The sequence below is a fragment of the Chiloscyllium plagiosum genome, unplaced genomic scaffold (genome assembly GCF_037043375.1).
Source record: "Chiloscyllium plagiosum isolate Xiang-an unplaced genomic scaffold, Cpla_swu_hap1 HiC_scaffold_32, whole genome shotgun sequence".
In the NCBI taxonomy this organism is placed as follows: Eukaryota; Metazoa; Chordata; class Chondrichthyes; order Orectolobiformes; family Hemiscylliidae; genus Chiloscyllium; species Chiloscyllium plagiosum.
In genome coordinates, this window is record NW_028270170.1 from 19,853,199 (window position 1) to 19,863,643 (window position 10,445).

At 39.2% G+C, this 10,445-nt stretch overlaps 1 protein-coding gene across 1 annotated transcript; it reads right to left on the bottom strand.

Annotated features, from left to right (window-relative positions):
• Positions 1-2,427: 2,427 nt before the first annotated feature.
• Positions 2,428-8,897, bottom strand: sost (sclerostin). The gene is made up of 2 exons (XM_043675038.2): positions 8,641-8,897; positions 2,428-5,594 (listed from the first exon to the last, which is right to left on the bottom strand). Exons 1-2 carry the CDS (start codon positions 8,855-8,857, stop codon positions 5,167-5,169), a joined length of 645 nt encoding a protein of 214 aa, XP_043530973.1. The 5' UTR covers positions 8,858-8,897; the 3' UTR covers positions 2,428-5,166.
• Positions 8,898-10,445: the final 1,548 nt, after the last annotated feature.

Here is a 10,445-nt window from a genome sequence, read left to right on the forward strand (position 1 = left end):
GTCCTTACCCCAACCCCCACACACCAGGCCTTCTTATCACATGGGGTACCACCACACACTACCCATTGTCAGCTACTAACAGTCCCCATTCACAGCTATTGATTCTCTGGTGCTCACCTTTACCCAGTTCTTTGTCTAACTGTTTTATCTCCTTTTGACCTCTATCTCCACCTATTATTTACTCAACTCTATTTCCCCACCCCATCTTCTGCATAAATGCCAACTATTTCTCTGCTACTATCAGTTCTGAAGGAGGGTCCACTGAACCCAGAACATTCACTCTGATTTCTCTCCACAGATGCTGTCAGACCTACTGAGTTTTTCCAGCAATTTTTGTTTTTGTTCCACCTGACTAACATCTGGATTCAGGTGCCAAAGCTAGGAAGGCAATCTTGTAGACTCGTTAAGCTTCTTCGGCAGCATCTTCCAACCTAATACCACTATTGTTGGTGTGGTGAATAACAACAAGAAAAGCCAGAGGCTGCTGGCTGATATATATGTGCAGAACAGTGGTCAATAGAATGTATTGCAGTAAAGTGTGAAGTGATGCACTTTGGGAAAACTAACAGGACATGGAAGTACAAAACATATGGAAGTGCCTTACCTTAGAAACACAGAGGATCAGAGAGACCTTGGTGTGTGTGCCTACAGATCCTTGAAGGCAATAGAAGAGTGGATGAGGTGGTTAAGAAGGCATATCGGATACTTGCCATTATTATTTCAGTTAGTGAATACAAGAAGTTATGATGGCACTCTATAAGATGTTAGTTAGGTCATAGCTCAAGTACTGTATGCAGTTCTGATCATCACACTATAAGGATATGATTGCTTTAGAGGGTGTTTCAGCTTTGAAGAGAAACTAGATTGGCTGAGGTTGTTTTCCTTAGAGGAGAGAAGGCTGAGAGGGGACTGAGAATTACACAATGATGAGGGGTATAGTCAGGGTACAAAGGAAGAACCCTTTCTCCTTAGTAGAGTAATCAGGAATGAGGAGGCATAGATTTAACGTCTGTGGTAGTTTAAAGGGGATCTAAGGTAAAATTTCTTTCACCTAACAGGGTGGTGGGTATCTGGAACTCAGTGCCTGAAAGGCTGGTAGATGTGGAAATGATCACAAAATTTAAGAAATATTTAGATGAAAACTTGAAATACCATAGAATACAAAGCTAAGGTTAAGCTGCTGAAATCTCAGACAAAAGGAGCTTGGTGTAGAATGTCCAGTGTGGATACAATAGGCTAAGGCACCTCTTCCTGTGCTGTAAAGATCTATGTCTACCTCGAAGGACAAGGACAGCAGATACATGGGAACATGACTGTCTGCAAGTTACTCTCCAACCTGCTCACTAACCTGACTTGACTCACCAATTAAGTTGTAGTGGCTCAAATTGTGTAAAGCTAATCTCAAGAACTTCAGCTTCATCAGACTATTACATGAAAAACAGAAGTCATAAATTGAAATCTGTTCGTGTTTAAACATTGCCTCTTTCAGGCTGATTCAAACTATCAATTTGAAGCAACAGTGGAAAATCCATAGTTGTAGGTGCAAGATGAAAACAAATGTGAATATACTTATTGTAAGGATGAAAATATTTGTATTTGGTTTGTAAATATGGCTAAGTGTATATGGTCACTATGTACTACATGGTTAAACATCCATAAACCTGTGAATACTGGAAATCTGAAATAAATAGAGAATCCTGAGGGTTCTAGCATTATCCGACATCATAAGAATTGGCTTGGCTCAAATAGCTGTGATGAGAAATGCAGTTGTAAATGGGATTCCCACAAAGAATTTTTTTTTGCCCCAGAAATTCTCTGTTCCATTTCAAAATTTATGGTGCTGACTTCTGGAAACTGAAATCATTGGCAGTTTTCAAAAGATGCCCATTTCAACTTGTATATCTAAGAAAATTATCTTCTGAATACTTATGTTCAAGATTAGTTGGGAGGGTAGGACTACAGAATCCTGCAACACAGGTCATTTGGCCTGTGTTTCCTGTACTGGCTTTCTGAAAGAGCCATCAAATTAGAACCATACTCTTTTCCCCATAGCTTAGCACTTTTCCCCCTCAAGTATATATCCAATTTCTTTTTAAAGTTTCCAATAAATATGCTTCCACCAAACTGTCATTTTACATCATAGTAATGGACTGCATTGAAACAAAAAGAAATCCTTCCTTATCCTTTTCTCAATTTTCTTAAATCTGTGTCCTTTGATTCTCAAACCTGCTGAAAGTGAAAAACAGTTTCTCCCTTTTGACTCTATCTAAACTCTGATCATTTTACAATGGCGGTGAGTTGTTGACTTATTTTTGAGTGTGAACTTGTAAAATGTAAAACCACAGCAGATTCATTTAGCGACTCTGTGATTACATTAATTACTTAGATCTATTTTCTTGATGTACATCAAAAAATAATAGAAACAACAATAGTTGAAGAACATTTTATTATTTATGATTCACATTGGTCTTTTTATTTACAATTTATGCATATTTTATTTCAACTTTATCTAATTCTAGATAGCAAGTTGTACTATCTGTGGCTACTTGTTAAAAATACTTTCTACATTACTGTCAGAAATTTCTCAAATACTTAATAAAGAGAACTCTGATCATAACTTACTTGAATAATTTCAATGCTGTACAGTTGTACTAAGTAAGCAGTAAGGAAGAACAGGGTAAATCCATTTGATATTGTTAATAATGTAGCAATAACTCAGTGCAGCAAACACATTGTAGCAATGCTTAGGAATACAACAGCTTGCAACATCAACTTTTAAAAGGTATATATTAGGCTGGGTTTTGAACATATTGAAAAAAAGCCTATCAGGCCCATAAATGCTCCTTCTTTCCATTGAAGAAAGCGCCTTTATGCATCATTCACAACAATTCCAGTAATGGAGAATCTTGGGGTATGCATTTGAGCATTTTTTGAAGGTAAATTGACATTTATGAAATCACTAGATAATGTATGCACTGCCACCAATCGTCATTCCTAACATACTTTTCAGAATTTCTGCATTGAGGTATTATCTTTAATACAAAACCTAATTCAAGGAACACATGTTTGTATTATATCTAATCCAATGGACAAACTGGAAAAGGGGAACTCTGCGGATGTTAGGTCCTATATTTATCCTTTAAGCAATATCATTAGAACAAATTTTCAAGTCAATTATATCATTGTTATCTGTGGGTCCTTGTTTTACAAATTGTGCTCTGTTCAGTGACCATACTTCAAACGTTCTTGACTGATTGTGATAGGTGTTATATAAATGCAGGTTTTCATTGAGCCGGTGCCAGTTTACCATCTATGATGCCATAGGTAGTCATAGAGTGCTCTGTTGTCAATACCCAGGGCAAATTTGTTCCTATTACTCAATGTATCCTTCTGCCAACTAACCATAATTTATTTGACTTAAACAATTAGGTGACTAATGATGCATACAATAAGACAAGAACATTGTTTATGTGAGTTTTTGCTACTTTATTTTGATGACACTTAGTCTGCAATAATACAATACTGTATATGGCAAGAATAGTTCTCACACATCTACATGAAACATGGCAGTATAAATAATTTAAGTGAGAAAATAAATATGATTCATTTGTATTAAACAATTACTTGCGTCTATGCACTTTGGCCACTTAACTCACAATCCCTTTAAGAGGCTACAAAAGTTTCTTGTCCCATTTTCACCACAATGTGGAAATATTACACATACAACTTCATACAAAAAGCTCATAAACACAACTTCACAAAATTGCCATTGGTGTGGATTGCATATCATATTCTGTTATTAAATTAATGAACAGAGTAATGTTTTAGATATGTACAGGTACTTACCACTTATAATTTGAGACTGGCAACATACAAAGAAGCAAACATTAAAGCAAAAGAAAATATTCTAAATGTCGTGGGTAAATTATGTTTAAAAACAGAAATATCTTCACTAAGGAAAGGTTGTCAAAAATGTTTTCCATCAGAGGGAGGGTCAACAATTTGTGTGCCCTCCTTCAAACATTTAAAATAACACTTCAGAAGCTTGCAATTTTTTCAAAAGTTACTGTGTAAATCTATAAGTACCAGATATCTGAAATACACATTGAACTCATTATGAATAAGACTTTATAAACTGTTCCTAGCTTATTTATTTTCTCTGCCTTCCTCTCTTCTCTGTGGCAGAATGCATCTCCTCCTGTTTATGAAGGCTTTTGCTTTGGTTTCTGGACTGTTCCCTGGACTACTTAATGTATGGGTAGGGGCTGTGGGCATAGGTTTAAGTTTCCAAGTTCTCCAATCAGCATTTCCAGTCCTAAAAATGTTGAGGTGTTATCTTGCCTGTGACACTAGAGATCAATTATTTTGGCCTATCCTTGCTTCAAAGTTCCTGTTCACACCACAATAAAACAGAGGGCAATTCACATCAGTGCCCAAGTGTAGAGTAGAAAGATTGAAGTTAGAATTGGAAAGTATTGGAAATATTCAGTAGATCTGTCAGCTTCTGGACACAGAAACAGGGTTAAGTTTTCAGTTACCAACACCTCAAGTTCCGTTTTTCTCTATCCAGATGCTGTTTAATCAGTGATGTATTTACTGAATTGTCTAGTTTTATTTTGAAAAGACTGTGGATCATGTTATCATGTCCTTGTTCTATCATATTGAAAAATAGGAATTTAAGGAATTAATTTTGTTTTGTCACTTGCATTAACTTCATGGATGTTTAATTTAGAGTTGAACTATTGCTAGCTTAAATGAGCTTTTTTCCAACTGATTAACTATTTCTATGCTGTAAACAATGCCAGCATTCATTCCAAATTAAATACTGTGTATGTGTTGTCCTATTGAGCAATATTTCCAACTAGACAAAGTAACAGACTGTGGTTTTATTTTTAGGTTCTCTGCTTTCAAAAAGAAATTGAAGCTCTCTGATATTGTGAAATGGCCATCCTATGTTTTGGTCAGGACGTTTTGTTCAGTTTGGAAATACTTAACCCCACTCTGAGTAGGGAGTGCAATGCTCTTGGAGATTTAAAAGAATTATTAATACATGCTGGATTTAATGCACTATAGAGTAAGTGCTTTAGAACATGGAAACATATTGACTTTTCTTCCAGCACTGACTTTTCATAAAGTGAGTCATTATATGAAACTGGATAGAAAGTTCTAATATCGATCAGCTTGGTCATGATGGTTGCCTTTGCCTCTGTTTTTAGGGGGTATTGCTTTCTTCTTGGTCTTTCTCCTCCTCGAGATGGCTCCCTTGCCAAACTGCTTATTGTCCGACTGGTTGTGGTGGCGGGAATACCTTTTGCACTTGCAGGAAGTCACCACTTGGATTTTGTAGGTCCTTGTCTCCTGGTTTTGGCACTCTAACCGGACACGCTGGGTTCGTGAGTGGGCTGGTACACACCGATAGTCAGAGGTCTGATGCCGGCTCCACCACCTAACCCGGCCAATGGAATTGGGCAGGAGATGGGCTGGCAAACACTGACCGGAGCAAATTAGCTCCCTCACTGGTTTCACACTGCGACATGTTCCATCTGATATATATCTGGTGGATCGAAGCTCCCGGCAACTGAATTCTGTTGCTCCTACATTGGAAGAGACATGGCAGATCGATCACTATAAGTGCACAGCCACTGAAAATCAGGTGCGTACATAACACAGAAATATGATCAAACAATGATAACCTGAAACTGACTTAATCGCAGAAAGTAATGCTAAGTATTTTTGAATCTGCTTTTGAATACTGTTGATGCCAGAAATCTGAAATAAAAGCAGAAAATGCTACAAATACTTGGCAGGTCTGGCAACCTCTGGAGGAGAGAGAGAGAGAGAGACAGAAGACAGCGAGAGAGAGAAATTTCCAATATTTTGTTAACTCTGTTTCTTACTCCTTATGCATCTCTTTCAAGAGTCCTTTCCTTATGAGTAAGTGTTGGCTAATGCATTGATACACAGGAGAAAAGCATAATCAGCCCAGAACCTGGCTGCATTCAAATATGCATCTTTTCTGTCAGGATAACAGGATAGCATCTAGGAAGGGAATTCTAGAGAATTTTCTCTTCCCTAACCCTGGGGTACTGAGCCAATGTACCATTGCCCTAACTCAGCACAGACCAAAGACCCTAGACTAGGTCGCTCAGCTTTCATTGGATGAGGGTTGATTTTAATTGGTTAAATTGATGTCTCAAGTCTACAGGAGATATGACACTATCACTGCAAAGACATTCAATAAGAGTCAGTGCTAAAATGTCAGAAAGTCAATTACAACTTTAGCCATTTTAAAAGAGAAAAGACCTTATTCAAGAGGAAATGCATCCAGCATGGCCAGTACAGCTTTGAACTTAGTTCAGGAAAACCAATTCCTATGCTCTTATTAACCTGAAATTATTCTGCGTAATAAATTAAAATGCTAAGGAAGCAGTTAGTTTGTTTATCTTCAGTCTTTAGCAATGAACACATCACCTTTCCACAATTAACTGCTGAAGGTCAGGTTAGTACTCTAATGCCAATTACCTTACATCAATCCACTGCAAGGCAAATTCACACAAGCGGATGGGCCATAGGCTACCAAAATAAATACCTTGGCTATCTATTGCCATGGTCCATATAAAGATTTGCACTGGAAAAAAGGAATGTCATTTATTTTTTCTTAAAAAATAAATGAAAATATTCTTTCCCTGTGCAATATGAAAATTACTTCTAGAAAAAAAAGGAGTCAATTGAGTCAGCATGCATGAGTTTGTGTACACTTTTTCCTGTCTAATTCCACTTATGTACAGTCCCAGTAGCTACCCAATAGTCCCATCATTTTTATATACGAGTACAGATTAAATTATTTTTGGATATATTTCTTCATCTCACTCACTGACATCATTTGCTTACTTGATCAAAGGTATCAATTTCAAGACAGACACTGAATATACCCCAAGTCTTCTCACATTTCACCTTCACATTACAAAATCACTCTACTTCAAGGTAGTGGTGCACAAAGCATCTAGAGAGGATTTGAAATGACGACATGATGTGTAAGTGTCAGAGCGAGCCGAGCACACAGACTGAGTGTATATTGGAGATCTGTATTGAATCAGTTAACCATGAGAACACATTTCCACCAGTGCTAGGGGGACTGTAGAAAACTGATTATTTAATTTGACAAACTACATGCAACATAAAAGCTGTGTTGATCTGCCAACCATTTGACACTTTGGAAATACCATTGCAGTTTGTTTGCCTTCATACAAATGGTTTCTGAGACTCTCTTCAGCTGCTAGAATTTTCACTGTTGAGCGAACTGCTGCTCAAATCAAAGTTGTGGTGACTTCCACACCATAGACACATTCAGACAGCCTGCTTTTTAAAACCATCCCAATCATGTGACTAAGAAAACAGAAAAAAACAAACCCATATAAGTCCAAATTCAGCAATTTAATCTGCACTGTAGGACTTACTCCTGAAAATATTTTTAAAAATTGTCAATTGTAATGAATAAACCAGTCTGTGACACACAGGAAGGTGTAATCTCGATCTGGAGTACGTGTGCTTTAGCTGATAGGAGTTACTCTTGGTTAACTTGGACTATGGCTTTAAGAGCTCAGCTACACGCTGTCAAATTCAGGTGATTCCAGACAAAAAAAAAGTTTTTTCCGAGTGCTGGTATAACTGCTGTCAAATTTCAGGTTCCATTTTTCAACTGGCAACTTCGATATAAACCTCCCCTTGCAGAAACCTGACGCCTCTCGATTCCATTGAAAACTTTAAGAAGTTTATCCGCGGTTTTTCTTCCCCCGCCCCCAAGATTGTTTTACATCTTTGACAAAAATGTGCGTCTGCTGAGGAGCATGTTGCTGTAGCTATGCCTGTAACTTTCACATTGAAACGTCGACGTGATGTGCCTATGGTTTTGTGTGCAATTGTACATGATGCAGTAACTTCTGAAAGAATTGCTCCAACTCCTGGAAACAGACTACAATGGTGTGCACAGTAGCAGGCTCCTAGACAAATCAAGAACACTTTACCAAAAGGGCATGTAACAAACAATTGAATTCATTCAGGATGTGCAGTCAAACCACATTAAACATAATCCATGCACCTTTATGTTTTACAACATGTAACCATGCTGGAGCTGTACAGGCGCGAAATTCTTCATGAATATGTAAAGAAAATACTTGCAAAAGAAGCGGATACTTACACAACCTGCAAACAAATAGGCAGAAATGGAATGGAGGGAAACATGCTCAGAATGGGTCTGTTAACTCTGATTTCTCTGCACAGATGCTGTCAGACCTGCTGAGCTTTTCCAGCAACTTTTTTTTGTAGCATTTCACTTAGTTCCACAAAGTGACCCAGCCACTCTCAAACTTGCAAAAGAGGACACTTACACAACCTGCGAACAAATAGGCAGAGATGGAATGGAGGGAAACAAATAACAGATGCATTTTGGAGATGGTGTGGGGAATAACTGCAGTGCAAAGGAAAGATGGATTTTTTAATATAAAAAGGAAACTTTTTCTTATCTAATGCACCAACGTGCATTTAAATGTTATCACATTCCCTATCTCAGGATATCCCTTGCATCACCTGTGACCATCAGTTCTGATTCTACGTGAGGCTTAGAATGAATTGCAGCCTTACCCCTCACTTGCAGGGACTGGCTTCGCCGCCTGCCTCCGTTCTTTGCTTGGTTTACGCTGTGGTTCCTGACCTCGGCGCGAATCTCCGGGTACTCGGGAATGATTTCGGTCGCATCGTTTTTCAGAGTTCCCCAACCTTCGGGCCGGCTCAGGCAGCCCCGGAGCAGGGCGCAGATACAGGCGGCGACCAGACACGGCTGGAGGAAGCCCATGATCATCCCAGGGAAAGCCAGCAGCTCCTAAACCCCCAACCTGAGCAACACTTTCTGCAGCATCCCCCTTTATAGAGCAGCTTCCCTCCCTTCCCCCCCTCTCTGCAGCAATCCCACCTCCCAGTAGCGCCTGAATACAGCTCTCACGTCTCGGTTTTTTTTTCTCTCACCAATCTTTCGATAGGAGGCTGAGTGACAGAGAGAGAGAGAGTGTGTGGCCCGACGCCAAAATAACGTAAAAACTTTGACATTCTCAGGAACGACTGTTGGGACCTTTCTACCTCCCAGGCTCTCAAAAGGATGTATTTAATTTAAAAAAAGAAGGAACATTGGCATCTGCGACTAATCAAGTTAATAATTGTTTTATGATCAAAGATAAACATTTGAACTCCTGCTTCTTTAATTATCAAGAGCCATCGTTAATGTATTGAAATTAGAATCTCCGATACATCTCTGAGAGATTATTATCCCCGCCTTCTTTCACATTCACGAGTATTGGTGCTAATCGTAACTATGTTAATTGCAATTATGTTCATAATAAAAGCAGGTGTAAATTTGTGACGAATGATTGGTTTATGGGGTGGGGTAGGCGGGAGGGAAGGAGATGGAGGTCATTTCATTGTTATTGGATACTGCAAAGTCCCTTAGACACTGAGCTCCGATTTAGTTTCTGAAAGATTATAAAACAAAATGAAGCAGAGTAACATTTCACTCAATAAAAACCGAAAGAATTGCAGATGCTGTAAATCAGAAACAAAAACAGAAGTTCCTGGAAAAGCTCAGCAGGTCTGGCAGCATCTGTGAAGCGAAATCAAAGTTAATGTTTCGGGTCCGGCGACCTTTCCTCAGAATGGGTCTGATTTCTCTGCACAGATGCTGTCAGAACTTCTGAGCTTTTCCAGCAACTTCTGTTTTTGCAGCATTTCACCTAACTCCACAGTGACCCAGCTACTCACAACCACAGTCTCTCATACACAGACACTCGTCCACTCTTTCTCTCATTCGTCCACTTTCTCACATCCATTCTCTCAACTATCCTCTTACACACGCTCCTCCACTCTCTCACTCATCCACTCTTCCATACTCACACTCTCATTCATCCACTCTGTCTCTCATTCATTCTCTCAACCACTCTGTTTCACTTTCACCACTTTTTCTCTCTCATCCATTCACTCCCTCATACACTCACTCACGCACATTCATTCACGTTCTCTCTCATTCATCCACTCTCTCACTCATTCATCCCTCACTGTCACTCACTAAACGCTCGTCTCCCACTCATTCACCCCCCTCTCACACACATACCTACCCCACTCTCACACACAAATCCACTCTCACTCATTCACCCCCCACACATACTCTCTCTCTCATTCACCCTCTTTCTCACATACTCTCTCACTCATTCACCCCTCTCTCACATACCCTCTTCTCTCACTCATACACTCTCTCACTCATTCATCCCCCACGTACTCCCTCTCTCACATTCTCTCTCTCACTCATTCACCTCTCTCATACTCTCTCACTCATTCACCCACTTTCTCACTCATTCAGCCCCTCTCACACGGTATTCACATTCCCTCACTCATTCACCCCT

Bases quoted from the DNA above. Each gene is read 5' to 3' on its own strand.
- sost (XM_043675038.2), bottom strand. From the start codon at position 8,857: ATGATCATGGGCTTCCTCCAGCCGTGTCTGGTCGCCGCCTGTATCTGC. The intron at 5,595-8,640 runs GTAAGGCTGCAA...CTTCCAATGTAG, and splicing joins CCAGTCCCTGCAAGTGAGGG to GAGCAACAGAATTCAGTTGC.